The 15,956-nt window shown below is 37.3% G+C and overlaps 2 protein-coding genes across 2 annotated transcripts; both read right to left on the reverse strand.

Annotated features, from left to right (window-relative positions):
• Nucleotides 1-2,450: 2,450 nt before the first annotated feature.
• On the reverse strand, nt 2,451-4,616 carry LOC115924111. Its single transcript, XM_030985883.1, has 3 exons — nt 4,458-4,616; nt 3,814-3,935; nt 2,451-3,050 (listed from the first exon to the last, which is right to left on the reverse strand). Exons 1-3 carry the CDS (start codon nt 4,583-4,585, stop codon nt 2,749-2,751), a joined length of 552 nt encoding a protein of 183 aa, XP_030841743.1. The 5' UTR covers nt 4,586-4,616; the 3' UTR covers nt 2,451-2,748.
• A 271-nt stretch (nt 4,617-4,887) lies between these two features.
• LOC115924185 (dachshund homolog 1-like) lies at nt 4,888-10,592 on the reverse strand. The gene is made up of 5 exons (XM_030986062.1): nt 10,550-10,592; nt 6,815-7,084; nt 6,118-6,294; nt 5,315-5,548; nt 4,888-4,925 (listed from the first exon to the last, which is right to left on the reverse strand). The coding sequence occupies exons 1-5, from the start codon at nt 10,590-10,592 to the stop codon at nt 4,888-4,890; spliced, it is 762 nt and encodes a 253-aa protein (XP_030841922.1).
• Nucleotides 10,593-15,956: the final 5,364 nt, after the last annotated feature.

Here is a 15,956-nt window from a genome sequence, read left to right on the forward strand (position 1 = left end):
ACGAATAAATCGCTGTTATGAAGGAGTCGGGCTGATAACATTTCAAGACCTAGGATATAACTTTAAACCACTGTATCGGTTTAGAAGTGTCCAGTTTCCTGCAAGTAATAGATTTCTTCCTGGGCTGTCTCTAATCTTAGTAAACGAGTCTTAAATAGACGAAATATAGAATAATAAGAATAATTATTTTAATACTTATTATCAAGATATGTAATGCTATTCATTTTATCGGAACAAATAGAAAAAAAATTGAGACTGACTTATATTTATTTCCTAATTAAAAGAAAGAGCTTCAGTTTTATTCATGATGTTTTCTTGCACATGTATAATTGTCTAAATAAACCGTTTCATGATAAAGAAAAATGTAAGAAAAAGGCACCAATAATTTGTTGTTCTTTTCTTATTCAGGTTGGATTGTAATTATTTCAACCCTTGAACCTGAGGCGCAGTAAACCGTCGTAAAAAAGCCGCTACTGTTTATTTTTAAACATGTAAATGAATAGCAACTGCGCGCGACAAAGGATAACAGACTTATTCACTGATCTCTGTGGTAAAACAAAACCTTACACCACAAAATAAGTGATGGTATGCTGAAAGATGAGATGTATTCCTACCTTGTGATGTGGAGGGAGTGGAGATTTTGCACACATTGTGTGCGGGTAAGCACTGAATCCAACGACCGGGGTAATAGTACATTTGTAAAGCGCTTAGAGACATTTGTATTCAGCGCTACATGAAAATGAAATATTATTATTATTATATTACAATATTCCAATCGAAAGTGTACAAGGATATTCTTGGCATAATGTAATGCCGTTTAGCATGACATGGGCGCAACCATTTTCTTGATAATATCACGTACCAGGCCAACTTGTACATGTATAATGCACCAAGCTTTAGTTGGAAATATTTTTTCATTCCCTTACATAACCTTTACTTTTCAATCAAGGCATAAAGGAAACAAAATATACAGGGGAACAATAATATTGTCACTCATATATTTTAGAAATACTAAAATATAGCAGTTGACAAATCTATTTCATTTAATGCGAAACCCTTACCCCAGAAAAGCGCTAACTTGATTATGCAATTTGCGTTCTGACAATAAAATTGTAGTACAAATGTTAAAAGCAGGTGAATGAAATATCTGATCACCACAAATACCTTGGAACGAAGCATCCATAAATTTAAATTAATTTACTTGATAAACGACTCTGCAGATGATAAAGAAAATGGTGATGCCAACACTATGAATATGCCAGACAAAGAAAGAGGACAAAATATACAGTTCCTCATTCTACCCTCAACAATTGCTGTGGTTGACAAAGGAACATCCCTTCACTAGTATTATGTAAAATTGTGTAGAACAGGTGTCACGTGCATATGCACCTGTTCTACACATTTTTACATAATAGCAGTGAAGGGATGTTCCTTTGTCTACCATAGCAATTGTTGAGGGTAGAATGAGGAACTGTATATTTTGTCCTCTTTCTCTGTCTGTTCTGTTCATAGTGCCATGTCGTGCTGAGAAACTGTACATTGTGCTAAATATATATTGGTTTTACCTTTCTCATATACTTTGGTGGGGAATATTTTAGACAAAGAGCAAGAAGGCAATATAGATATCTCTCAGAATAACCTGTTTAGTACACTTTACCTGATCATAGAAAATAAAAATCCACACAGCATTTTTCAACATACTAAAATGTAAAATACAAGCTAGGTACATATATATTATTAATAAAAAGTCAGAATATATGTATAATTATATCATAATACAATCATTAAAATAATTACACCTTTAACACAAAATAGTTGACGAATCATTTCAAAATTTATAAACGCAGGAGACCACTGTCTTAAAGCTAATCCTGAGCTCTGGTATGGGAATCGTATTTAGAGAAAAAAAAATTGCTATGATTTAGTCTGGATTGTTTATCCAGCAGTTGATTGGTTGTTCGAGCCAGTGAAATACATACAAACGCACACAAACGTTCTGGGTATCATCTTCGATAAAAACCACAACTCCCATTTGCTCGTAGTAACCTGCGTTAAGCACATGGTGTCGGGCCTACTTACCCGGACGTCCTTATCTTTCTATGCTCATTACTCAGCCACTATACATTTTCTTTCAAAATTGTTTTGCACATCATGTGCGAAACAATTAAATGACACGTCATTTCATTAATTTGTAATCTTGAACATTCAGTGTTAATTTCGTTGGATTCTGTAAAAATTTGTTTCTATATTTACCAGAACTCAAGTTTATCTTTAAGCTAGAGTTTGAGAGTGATTGCGGCCTCAGGATATGAACCTATCATGGGCAACCAAACTTATAACATATAGAATCAGAAATATATCAACTATAACAGCCACATAACAAAGAAAATAATTTGTTTAAGGCATAAAATGTGCATGTGCATGTGTGTGGGTGTGCGGGTGCTTGCATTTGGAGCGTTTATCAAATTATAACTTGTATGATTATAATGATTCACGCTTGATAATGATAATTTGTATAATGATAATAATTCATATTTTGCCGCGTCATGTCTTAACGAGCCTCAACGAATCACACTTTTAAAAAAAGTTCAATATAAAGATTCTTTAACTGGTATATTATGACATACTTGCGTAACTCCATCAAAGTATAAACTACAAACATCAAAGCATAATCTAAAAGAGAATCGATCACGTATAGTCATTATCGTAAATTATCAAATTTCGTATTCATAAACAACTACCGAAAGTTCAATTTTCAAAATTGCTAATAACTAACCCTACTGGATGGTTAAAGGAAGGAACCTCCTTAAACTTCAGATCGCGGGAGCTTGTATAATTGGTCATGCTATAGACTCCTGCGTTCAAACCAGCGGAATCGCCGGTCTTCGTCCAAAACATGTCTCCGCCGTAGACGCTCATTTGAGTCACGAGGAGGAAGTCGTTGGCAGGAAAAGACGTAGTGAGTTCGACGACGTTGTCCGGGTCGCTGAGATCGATGTAGAACGTGCGATGCTTGTCAATGTCGAAGAAGGCGACGAGTGTAGTCGGACCTGATGTTGGAAAGAGAACAAAATGTGAAATTGATTGATTGACTGTTGAATCGATTTATTATAATAAAATAAAAAAACATTGAACATGCAGCCTAAGGGCTGAAAATATTCAATTTACAAAATAAAATATACATACCTATTATCAATCTTTACGTAGGAATACAACTAACATAATATTGGGACAAAGATATTTGGGGTTTAAGAATAAGATGATGGAGTGATGTCGTATCCATCCAATCCCGGACTCGTATTACGTGTTTCATAGTGGTATGCCCGAGCTCAGGTAGAAAAGGAAAGTCAGTTCACCTCATTGTACCTGTAAAAGCTATGGTTACCCTATAGAAGTCATTATTGTTCAGCACTTTTGTTAAGAATGGATTGAAAGTGAAAATCTAAATGATGATCATTTAATTAAATGCGAGCAGAAAGGTCATAAAATATTGGGATGAGATCCGAATTCTAAAGTTCATTTCGGACATCCAAATATGTAAAGAAAGTTCGTCAGCTTTATTTGTTTTCGATCTGTCGTTTTTGATCTGTCGTTTTCGATTTGTCGGTCACGTAAAAAAAAAAAAAATAAAAAAATAAAAAAAAAGAAATCAACATGTCTTTTACCCTAGCTGGCAGACTTTATAATCTGAATTTCCTCTTCCGTTCTTGTTTCTGTTCATGTGTAGTTTGTCATTGTTCTGCGGATTGTACCCCCCGGTCAAAACGTTGTATACCCCCGGGGAAAATGGGAAGAAAACAAACTGTCATTTACCTGAAGAGTCAATGGCAAGTCCTGTGATGTTCATAAAATCAGGGTTCTGGTAGATAGTCTGTCGCCTTGAGGAAGAGAGGTTTATTCTGTCAATGCCACCGTCACGTGACCAGTACAAGTACCTGAATTAAAAAATATAATAAAAACAAATAGGAAAACAAAATACGTTTATGGAGGACATTGGATTTCCTCGGGTAACGCAGTACATGTAAGTCCCGCATCAGTCGATATGCATGATCTTTGAGCCATGCTGATCGGTGCTGCGCTTCCTAGAAATGTTTATGACACTGATTTATTCTATACGAATAATATTAGTTTCTTTCTTTCGTATAACAATTCTAGATTGCGCCCAAAGAAAATCCCCAGTTTACTACAAAACGGATAAACGTTTATTGTATCTAGACAAAATAGTGGACATTCCTGTGTCATGGTTAGAGCCAGCAAACACCCGGAACCAGACAACACGGAAAAAGCTCTGAGTCTATTAACTTCAAGTGAAACAGGGTGCTTTAATAAAAAGACGCCATTTTGTTATCTTCCACGATACTTCTAAATAGATTCGTCCTAGCTCTTTTTATGATAAAGGCCTATCTTAAATAAACCATGGTGGCGGTTAAAAGAATCGAAAATTCAAAGGTGCTAACCATCCAGATTCGTCAATAGCAATTGCTCTCGGATTTGGCGTATTCGTAATAAGGTCCGTTTCGCAGCTCGGATAGCCCAGATGGAGTCTGGTGATCTTATTTGACTTGGAGTAGGCACAGTACACCATTCCGCTAGACTGCACCAGCGATATGCTGACAGGTTCTATAGGTAATACAAGGAAAGCATAGCAGCAGTAGAATATGACGTCATCAACAACAATTTAGCTTTGTCACGGTAGTGGGTGAAAACATAATCTTGTATCATATTAACCAAAGAAGCTTTTCTAACAATCTTATGCCTAGATACTGCTAAAGCATTCCTACCGGAGTAGGTATTTAAAGCAATGTGTTAGTGATAGTTTTTTTTTGGTTTAAAGCGTAGTACATGTCTTTTGAACCTTTTTTTTAAACAAGGGCCCGGCCAAGTTCCCTATGGTATTCGTCCTAATTGACATGCACCGAAGTCGACTGTTTTCCCATCAAAAAACATGGAAAAACATCAGATAAGACATGTTCCCTGAAAAGCATGGCTCTTAATTCAAATACCTTCATACTCTAAATTTGGCATGTAACATCGTTAAAATCCGGGGTAGGATGTTTACGCCACGTGTTCGTATAGTCCCATATACATCTTTCTGCGTACAGTGTTTGTAACTTTACCAAGACTTGGCCAAATTTCTTATCATTTTGATGATTCCAGAACCTTGCAATACACACAAATTCTTATGTGCTAGATGATCAACCTTTTATGGTCGATTCCACACCGTTTCTTTCACATTGCAATCGCATGACCAGAACTCAACTTCATCTTTAAGTGCTCTAAAATCAACCTTCCCCAATCGCCATAGACCACCTACCTTCGTACAATCCCACAGAATATATCCTAGGGTGTGTACCATAAAGGGACGCTCCGTGGATTAGGTCGGTCTTCAGATCTGTCCAGAACACCCGGAAACCAGAAGTGTCTATTGTGACCCCCGTGGGATCCTCGTGCTCAGGGAAGGTGAACAGGGTCGAAAACTGGAGATCCCCACCACCATAGAAGATTGCCCGGTTCACGTTGTCCAGGACGAACATTTGCATACCTTCGCCTGTGAAAAGGGGAAATATATTCAAGGCATTCTGGTCTTAATTCAACATGACGCCTAGCTTGTGGAAGTCCAACATAGTTGTTGGATAAACAGTTTCGTTCCATCTGACCACTTGCATTATTTTCCTGCATCTTTCTTGGGCGATTTCCTGGACAAACAGGGTCACGATGTTTGAAGCGTATTCTTATAACAAACTGACGGCAATCTTTGGGAAACGTAATTGAGCAGGAGAGAATACAGAATAGTAAAGATAAAGATTTCCTGTCCTACTATTTTCCCCGGGGATCCGAGGAGATAGACAAGGTTTTCCGAGGGGGGAAGGCCCTAGGGTAAAGCTCAATAGGTTTGACAAAGTTCCTGCAGCAATCGCTCCAAGCGATTCCCTAAAACCCCAACCCAAAACTGCCTAAATCAAACGTAAAATCAAAGCGCATCCCTAAATCTGACCCTGGCAAACTGAAGCCGACAGCAAGATTTGCCGAAGAAAATGTTGGATGACTGAAATTTACTGTAGATTAAAATCTCTATTATATGTACTTCGTTGTATCATTCCTAGAACTAACACCTACCGAAGATATTCAGAGGTGTCGTTGTCTCATACATTGTCGTTGTCTCATTCATTGGCGGCGTCGAATAGCCTACGAATGTGGCCATCGTAGTCCAAACTGACGTCGACGAGATGGTTGTCGAGGTCGGCGCCTCGGTTGTTGAGATGCCTGTTATCCCAGATGATGAATCAGCCATAGCTAAAACAATATATTAGTAAAGAAACACAATGTTTAAAATGAGTATCATTCTGTGACAAGTAGCAGGGTTATTATAAACTACTAGCTGACTAAGGCAACATCAGGGCCCCGTCATAACCTCAACTGTGTACTTAAGAGATAGGAAAATGCAAACTTGCGATTGATTAGAGGACTTGCGATTAATTTGGATCGATCGCAACTCTTTATACGACCGTGCACAAAACATGTAAATATTTTTTAAATATCTCAGGTTATCATGGTTATTTTCATAAGTGGATGGGCGGATTTCCCATCGTAAACAGAAGACATGGGGCAGTTTTCACAGATATTTCCAACACAAATATAAATGATCACCAGACTTTCACATTTCCAATAGGAGTAATCAATTTGTCAACATGGAAGAGGAAAAAATAATTTGGTTTCAATTGCCGACATCACTTAAACGATTTTATAGCTTTACAAGAAATTTTTAAAAAAGAGCTAGGGGGGGGGGGGTGGTCGTGATCTTCTGAGCACTTACCAGGCAGTTGACACACCCGTGATCTGGAAATGCCTGGAGTCGAGTTGGGCATGTCCGGCATGGGACCAGGAACCAGTCGAATGGTCTCAACACCGGGAATAGTAATCGAACCGCAAGGATTAGACACAATGTAGAGGGCTGTAGGATGAATGGTGAGCTCGGGTCGTTCTGTCGGCTGGTAGCCTCCATCTCCTCCTCCTCCTCCTCCTCCTCCTCCTCCTCCTCCTCCACCTCCTCCTCCACCGGAGCAGGCATTGAGAGTTTGGAACCCTGACGGTAAAATGATTAGTTTCAATTGTTATTTTTCTCATAGTCATGCATCATAAAGTGTCTTGGAATTTGACATACATTTACATGTACGCACAAATAAATCATGAAATAGGTCAGAAGTTCTCACAGGACGAACTGATTCAGAACATACTACTTTTTTTGATTTCTTAGGATGACTACCGCCTACCCCCCCCCCTCCACACCAACGAATACTCCAATTACTATAACCTCTATGAATCTACCCTCACTGGTGGAATTCATCCCGGAACACGCCCCCATTGCCTCCTCCTCTAACACGTTTATGCTCATCGTCGTCTTTTTTCTATCTCTCTCTCATTGTCGCTCTCTTTCTCTTAACTTTTCGCACTCTCTCTCTCTCCCATTAATATATATATCTATCTCTCGTTCTCGCTGTCTTTGTTTCTCTCTCTCGTCCCATTACCCCCTTCATTTTCTTTCTTTCTCTCTCTTTCAATTCAATTTAAATAATGTACTTATCTTGATTGAATCACTGTTAAAACGCACTTCAGCTTAAAGTCATTTGACGTTTTCTGTGTTCTAATTAGTTTTTTGGTCATGTGTATCCATATATCGAATCCATTTGAAAATTTACAACTCAATTTGCCCGGTGGAAAAGGTTTAAGCTATCTCGTTAGCAAATTTGAAACGGTCCAACGCTCACCCTGATCCATCATTCATATGACCATCAATTCGCCACAATACATCAATTTCTCTCATGTCATTATGGTACAACAATATAATTGGTAGGAGGACCAGCAATATCGTCATTAGGGACTTTTAGATTTGCGTGGACTGATACGTGTGACGTCCATTCAAGGCAGTGCATTAAAAGGACGTCGACCGCAGCAATCCACATTGTCTTCGTGCAAATCTAAAAGTCCCTATTCATTGAGACCAGCAGACCGTTGATTGATTAAAATGCAGTGCTCGCTTTTACCCCCCCCCCTACTCAGTGTTATTTAGGGTACGCGTATGCATGTTCCCGCCCTTTGAAAGCACCCCCTCAGTCCGGTGTGTAAAGTCAATACGGGCCGATTTTGTCGTGTATTACGAGCCGGTCTTTGGTGCGTGAAAAGTACCCCTTTACCGGAGATATTCGGAACATGAATGCGATCCCTCCGTTCCCGGAGTGGGGGGGGGGGGGGGGCTTTTATCATGGTGACATAATCGGTATTGCGAGACATACGAACAATGAACTACCACATTTCAAATCAATAATTGAATATTGCGATTGAATTTTACCATTAATGCATGTACATTATAAGCGCTTATTACCATTCCTTCTATTGATGACGTTCATAACCATATAACTGCTTGTTTTAAAAGACATGTGGACAGTTAATAGTATTGGTCAAGAGGCTTTGTGTGCAGGGCACCAGAAAATGTTTAATATTATACATGCATAGACTCTACTTTGACACATAAGCACAACTCTATTAAATCTTGAACCTTGCCTAATTTTGTCAGGCACTGGCTGTGTCAAACAGCTAGAGGACCTATGGAGTTCAGTAGACCGTAAAATCTGAATAGTCTTACAGTACAGACACTCAGTTACACAAGGGCTTGTGCCAGCAAAGTTGGACAATAAAGGATCAAATATATATTTTAAAAAATTCTGTCGAATATACTGCCTAGATATATAAAGTTAACAAGTAAATTATTCATATCCTTACTAAGTTTTTGTAATTGTCTAGTTATGTGAAAATTGATTTGTGTTTCTTTGGAATGTGACTATGGAATATGAGAGCTTACATGTTAAAGATTTAACAAAGGCAGCCGCGTAGCCGGGAAGGGGGGGGGCAGTGGAAGCTGTCGCCCCCCCCCCCCCAACAACGAAAAAACCGCCGGCCAAAATGAAGGAGAGAGAGAGAGAGAAGAGAAAAGGGGAAGAAAAACGAGCAGACAAAGAGTAAGGAGTAAGAGTCGATAACGGTACAACGAATCGTCTTCTTTCTCTAATAATTAAATGAAACGTCAAAGATTCCGCGCTTCGCGCGGGAGTGGGGGGGGGGGGGGGGAGGGGGGCTGAATTTAGACAAGGATTAAGAGGCGAGAACGGTACAACGAACCGTCAAAGCTTCCACGCTTCGCGCGGAAGGGGGAAAAATTCAGACAAGAATTAAGAGGCAAGAATGGTACAACAAATCGTCTTATTCTCTTACAATAAACGTCAAAGCTTGCGCGAGAGGAGGGAAACTGAATTGAAACAAGGATTAAGAGGCGAGAACGGTACAACGAATCGTCTTCTTTTTCTAATAATTTAATGAAACGGAGTGGGGGGGGAAACTCCCTTCCCTAGGGAACGCGCCTCGCCTGCTCTGTAAGTGATATGTGCGCGCTTGAACAACGGGTCTTATTCAAGGAGTCCACCTATTATTTTTGAGAAACGAAAAATACATAAAACATCAACTTTACAAAGAGTATAAATAATTTAGGGATATTTATCTTTCTCCATAAAATCGTAACGCCCTAGATGTTTTACGCGTTGAATGCCCATTATCAAAATTGGACGAGATTGCGCAGGTCAAGCGGAAAGGCGTCGGGACCCAATTTATGGCAGAAGTATTTTTCCATGCGTTAAACTATCAGCATTCATCGCATCGCTATCTATTTTCTCTCTGAAGGAAAACAAAGAAATAATTGGGAATTTATATGCAAGCTGGTCGAGGAAATTGTAGCTATGATGTGCGATTTGTTTAAAATGTGAAACTATAATTTTGTTTATGTGAATATTTATCTTTTGTAAATGATTAAAGATAAACTTGAGTTCTGGTAAAAAAAATAAAAAGAATTTTCACAGAATCAAACGAAACTTACACTGAATGTTCAAGATAACTAATAAATGTCATTTTCCAAACAATTTTGGTAGAAAATGTATACTGGCTGGGTAATGAGCATAGAAAGATAAGGAAATCAAGTAATAGTAGCCCCGACATTTGTGTGTAGTCCCATATACATCTTTCTGTGTACAGTGCTTGTTACTTTACCAAGACTGGGCAAAATGTATTGTGATTTTGATGGCTCCAGAATCTTGCAGTACACATCAATACTTACATGCTACATGATCAAATTTTTCTGATCCATTCCACACCTTTTCTTTCATAATGCAATCGCATGACCAGAACTCAACTTTATCTTTAACTTAATTTGCAAATATATTTTATATATGAACATTTATTTTTAACCTTTACTGTGGAATGTTAAACTTCACTTGCAAATTGATTTAGACCTATGTGATGATTATTTGTAATTTTGTATGAAATGTTATAAATTATGTTTTTTTTTAATTAAGAGAAAACAAAAATAATGTAATGAATTTTCTCCTAGTCCTAACTTCGTTTTAATCGTTAAGGCTTTTATCTCTCTTTGATTCTAAGTTCTCTGGCTTCTAATTTCTCGAATTTCTAGAAAATATAAGATGTCTAAATAAAACATGTATCTTACCTGCCAACAAGGAAATGATGGAGATCCACATGAACATCGCCATTTGGAGTAATTCTGAAATTTTGAAATAATAGCAAACGCTGATTGAATCCGTTTAATTTAAATGAAAGCTTCTTGCCTTTTTAGATTCATTTTATTATCATAGCTAGAACAGTCAGATGAGAAATTCTATGAAATATTATTTTCAATTATCGACCTCCTCCTCAACTCAAACACTAGTTCACAGAGAAGATATATACATTATGTAAAATATACAAGATAGGCATATTGTAAAAATTGAAATATCCAAAGATAAAACTAAGTAAAAAAATCACAAAGAAAAAAATAATGCAAAATTTTATTAACGTGAACTATAAGAGACATACAAACTTAATTTGTATATCATTGAGCAAGGTAACGCAAAAGATTATTAGGCGCGTATGGTTCATGGCCGTTCGCTTTTTATTTTTACATTTTTATACATCGCAATATCAGAATATGAGAGAAACACAATCACTATCACAATGGCGACGGTAATTGATGTAATTGGCAGGAAATTGACAACCTTTTAGCAAAGGACATGGCATATCACTAAATATTAAAGTAAATATTCAACCTAGACAGCATTTATATCCAAATTGGAATATTTATGTTGCTATGAAAAGAACGTATCGTAAGTTGCCAGTGGCGGATGCGGTGTTCATTTTAAAAATGGGGAAGGGGACGGCGAGGTTGGGTTGGTTATGCGACAATAATCAATGTTCGTGAAACAACAATAATATTCCGCTTTTATACAGCGCTTAATACATCAACGATGTCTGTAAGCGCTTTACCGATATATTATTACCCCGGTCATTGGATTCAGGCTTGCCCGCACACAATGTATGCATTTTCTCCACTCCCTGGGGAGAATTCCAGCCAGACGCTCACAATGCTAAGTAAACTACATTAACTTTCGCATGCTACCGGGTAACCATTTAACACCTGGGTGGAGAGTGGCATAATATGTAGATTAACGTCTTGCCAAAGGACGTTAGTGTCGGGCTGGGATTTGAACCCCGTACCTTGTGATCTGCAGTCGGTTGACTTATCCACTAGACCTCTCCAATGATAACACCTCTCCAATGATAATAATAATTGATTGAATCCTAAATTGTTTATATAAACCCATCTAAAGAAGCGTCAATTGCCCCCCGGCAATAATTGTTCAGGTAGCATTTGCTCCAGCGATAACTGGGTGATCCGACATGATGTTCCAGGGACAACTATCCGGGCATTATTTCTTCAGAGATTTCAGGGTCACGTTTATATAATACAACTAAGTTTAAGGCTCAGTTCAAGGTAAGCGTTAATCCTTCCACTACCAATTTGTAATACTACTGCTACAATAACACTAACAACCACTCCTAATACTACGACTACGACAACGATGACTCTTCTTCTTCTTCTTCTTCTCCTCCTACAACAACAACAACAACAACAACAGTAGCAACAACAATGATAACGACAACAACAACTACTACTATATTACTATTACCACAACTACCTCTGCTTCTCTGCTTCTACTACTACTACTACTACTACTACTACTACTACTACTACTACTACTACTACTGCTGCTGCTACTACTTCTACTACTAATGCTACTACTACTACTACTACTATTAACACTACTATACTACTCCTACCTCTACTTCTACTTCTACTATACTCCTCCTTCTACTACTCCTCATTCTACTACTCCTCCTTCTACTACTATACTCCTCCTCTTATAACTATTACTACTACTTCTACTTCTTCTCCTACAACAACAACAACAACAACAGGAACAACAGCAGCAACTACTACTGCTACTACTAATAATACTCCCAAATCTAAGTTTGTTGAAATGCTTTTTAATACATGTAAAACTTGCAATGTAATTTAGCTTTCGGGCTACCATTTTGAAGTTGTCTAATAAAAAACCATTCTACTACTACTACTAAAACGTTAAAAAGTTTCAAAAGGTTGTCTTACCTCTGAATATTTAGAGTTATCACTCAACTGAATACTTGCTATCTTGTTCGCTCCGCCAAAAACATGTTGCAATGTAGATCAAAATACTTGTTCCCAGACAGGCGGTGGTTGTTCTTTCCTCATTGGACTGAAAACCAATTAAATGATGAGGATGGTGTGCGAGTACTTTAGACGGTGGAAACCCAGAGACGGGGGTCATTCGGAGATTTTGATTGCCTGCTAATTACGAGGGGGGGGGGGGGGGGGGCGTGTGAGGAGTACGCATTTTCCTTTCATGGGTATGGAGATACAATATGTTATACTTCAGTCTGCACATTTAGGCATTGTCTCCAATTTCAGGGACGTTATCACGAAAAGACAAAATAAAACACAAAAACAAAACAAAACAAAATAAAAACGAAAAAAAAACAAAGACGAAAACCGCCCCTTAAAGATACTATGTCCCTTTTGCAGCCAACATCAAATTATGTAGAACTTTGCAGGAATTATGAATATTTCATGTATGTCCTATCTGTGAAATTCAAACGTTAGCAGTGTCATATTCAAATTATGCAAGGAAACCCGTTTACTTGCTAGACTTCACTATCAGACACTATTGAGTGACTGACTGGCTTTTTTTCTTTCTTTGGTAATAACATACATAACATGAGCTGTAAAAGGTACTTGTTACTTGTTGTAATGGCCAAAATCAAACTGATTGAATCTTTGCGCAGCACAAAACGTACGACTATTCGGTACAATATTCTGATAATCAGACTATTACTTACTGACTTGGTAGCACTAAAGTCGATTCGACAACTAATAGTCATTATTTTCCCACTTAAAGACATTTTCAAGCCCCCTTTTTTAGGGAAGTTCTAAATTATTATTATCTTTCCAATGCCGTTGGAATTTAACCTTTTCATCATTTTTGGCCAGCAAATGGGACATAGTACCTTTAAACTCAAAGTGTTAGCCATTATCTATTTGATATCATTTCTATTAAAAAAAAGAATTCTCATCACTTTTGAAGATGGTATGTAATTGATATCCATCCACACTCCAGACTACGCCAATAATTGCAATATTTTGAAATTCAGTTTTATTACACAATGAGCATGGTGAAGTAATTGGATTGGGGTAAAGCGGGCTGATGAAAAAAGAATTTGTCACGGGTTATTGTTAGCTGATTATATTGCTTGTAATTGACCGTATTAATATGCCAATTGCAATAATGCGCGAAGAAAGAGAGTTATCAACAGCTCATTGCGTTATTCGTTTCATGGTAGATTGGCTATTAAAAGGCCGGGATAATTATATGATTGCACCCTTGCAGGTAGGCTCAGGGAGAACAGTTTACCCAGGGTAGCCTCATCAGTATTAATTTATACTGATGAGGCTACCCTGGGTAAACAGGACACATTATCATTAGTAGAATTATTACGCATTGATAAGCCCTCGCCTACGGATCAGTAGATTCTTGAAGTTTTAAAATAAACGAAACTTGTTATTTGCCTGCCACATTATATATAATATAATACCTCCTATTCACATTTTTTCCTGTCATTTTTCGTTATTTTTTAATACTGGGAAATTAATTGCATGTCGTGGAGCACTCTACTTGGTGATTGATAAATACTTTCAAAGATAAAGTCTATTGCAATAAATATCTAAATGCACCTATTCGTTTTAATTGCTAAGTGAAAACAAAAAGACTTTCCATTTCACATAATAGAGCTAGCTCTGTCGGTCCTTGTTTTTCTTTTATACAACGCCCCCTCTTGTCTCTTCTGTGAAATTTGGTTGAGAAAAAAAAAGAAAAAAGATCACACTGATTTGTTTAGCCTATAGCCTAGGCACTGTGTATTTCTTACTGATAACTAGGGTTTCTACACTTTACTGAATATTTTGTTACTGTCTTTGATGTTCTCTGAACACAATATTCTCTGGTAAAGAGGCGGTTAAGTTCAAAACATGAAATACGCAAAGAAAAATGAGCCCAATAGCTGAGTTTGTGTGCCCCTTCAAATTCGGAACTGTTCATACCCCCCCCCCCTTTACAGAGTCTGAATCCTCTCTTGGATTATCAAAAGGTTTTAAACAAGTTGGTCTACCTAAGATATTGGTAAATCACCTAAATTTTCGTTGTCTAATCCTCTAAATTTGATGAGTGAACGAAGGACACGTTTATGCCGACTTCGTAAAATTTCGATTTATCTTCGTCCCATAAAAAAAACAACAACAACAATTAATTGGACGTCTAGGGACATAATAGACAATGATAAAGTGCATCATATAACGTATAAATATATAACGAATGCAGTTGATAAAGAATGCATGTACAAACTTCTGATATGTTTGATATGCTTCGCTTATCATTATAACAAATACTTTCGCATCAAAACAAATATTCAGGACATGAAATTTCAGCAATTTTGATCGTTCAAATGTCGAATCCATGTCATGATACAAACGTGATTTTCCTTATCTTGATTACCTTCACAGATAACACCTGGAAATGGACTGGGCTTTATAATTATTTTGTTATTTAATTAAGTTTCGTTCGGATAGACGCTAAAAGAAAACACATATGGCATGTAAGCCTTACAAACTGTACCGTAATGATGGCGTGACGATGTACCACGTGATAAAAACCAACGAAATCATTACGAAAGAAAACGGTATAGGGGTAAATAGAAAGCAACGAAAGTTGACTTCTGTTTCTCTCTTTTCTGCTTTAATTTCTTTCTTTTTAATGTTTTTGTTTTTCCTTTTTATATAAATTTTGTTTAATTTATTGGCTTGCAATCGGTTTATAGTGGTCTAGAGGCGTTAAGAGTAAAGTAATCCCAAAATTGCTTCCCTCTGATATGAAATTGTTGATATCCTCCCTGTAGTACTAGTAGTATGGCTTTGGAATGATAAGAAATAAGCAAACATTATTGGATTGTTGTAAAATAAAATCAATAAATTAATGAATCCGGGATAGTGATAATATCTATATGCAACAATTTGGAAAATACTGGAAAATCACTGGTTAAAACCAATTTTCCTTTGAAAATTGACCGAAGCAATAAGTTAGTCCACCAGAAAATTGACCCTTCCTATTAAAAGGCAAGTCCTATCGAAAAATAAGTTACTTTCCAATCAGAACAAGTTTGAGCATCATCTATCAAACATAAAAGCAGGGACGACATCTCATGATTAGATTTATGTCTTATAATTTGAATTGACTGTCCCCTCTCCTTCCCAACCCAAATAAATATTTCAAAATAATCTCCCTATGCTGCCGATCAAATCTATCATTTTATCGCACTGACGGGGAACTATAACACTGTGAATATGACTGACAAAGAAAGCGGACAAAATATACAGTTCCTCGGGTAGACAAAGGAACATCCCTTCACTGCTATTATGTAAAAAGGTGAATATG

The sequence above is a fragment of the Strongylocentrotus purpuratus genome, unplaced genomic scaffold, assembly GCF_000002235.5.
Source record: "Strongylocentrotus purpuratus isolate Spur 01 unplaced genomic scaffold, Spur_5.0 spur5_contig_837, whole genome shotgun sequence".
In the NCBI taxonomy this organism is placed as follows: domain Eukaryota; kingdom Metazoa; phylum Echinodermata; class Echinoidea; order Camarodonta; family Strongylocentrotidae; genus Strongylocentrotus; species Strongylocentrotus purpuratus.

Coding starts and splice junctions, on each gene's coding strand:
- LOC115924111 (XM_030985883.1), bottom strand. CDS start 4,585: ATGGTGTACTGTGCCTACTCCAAGTCAAATAAGATCACCAGACTCCAT. Junction 3,936..4,457: donor GCTATTGACGAATCTGGATG/GTTAGCACCTTT, acceptor TTTTTAATTCAG/GTACTTGTACTGGTCACGTG. Junction 3,051..3,813: donor ACTTGCCATTGACTCTTCAG/GTAAATGACAGT, acceptor TTCCAACATCAG/GTCCGACTACACTCGTCGCC.
- LOC115924185 (XM_030986062.1), bottom strand. CDS start 10,592: ATGGCGATGTTCATGTGGATCTCCATCATTTCCTTGTTGGCAG. Junction 5,549..6,117: donor GACACCTCTGAATATCTTCG/GTAGGTGTTAGT, acceptor CCCTTTTCACAG/GCGAAGGTATGCAAATGTTC. Junction 4,926..5,314: donor TTCTGTGGGATTGTACGAAG/GTAGGTGGTCTA, acceptor ATGGGAAAACAG/TCGACTTCGGTGCATGTCAA.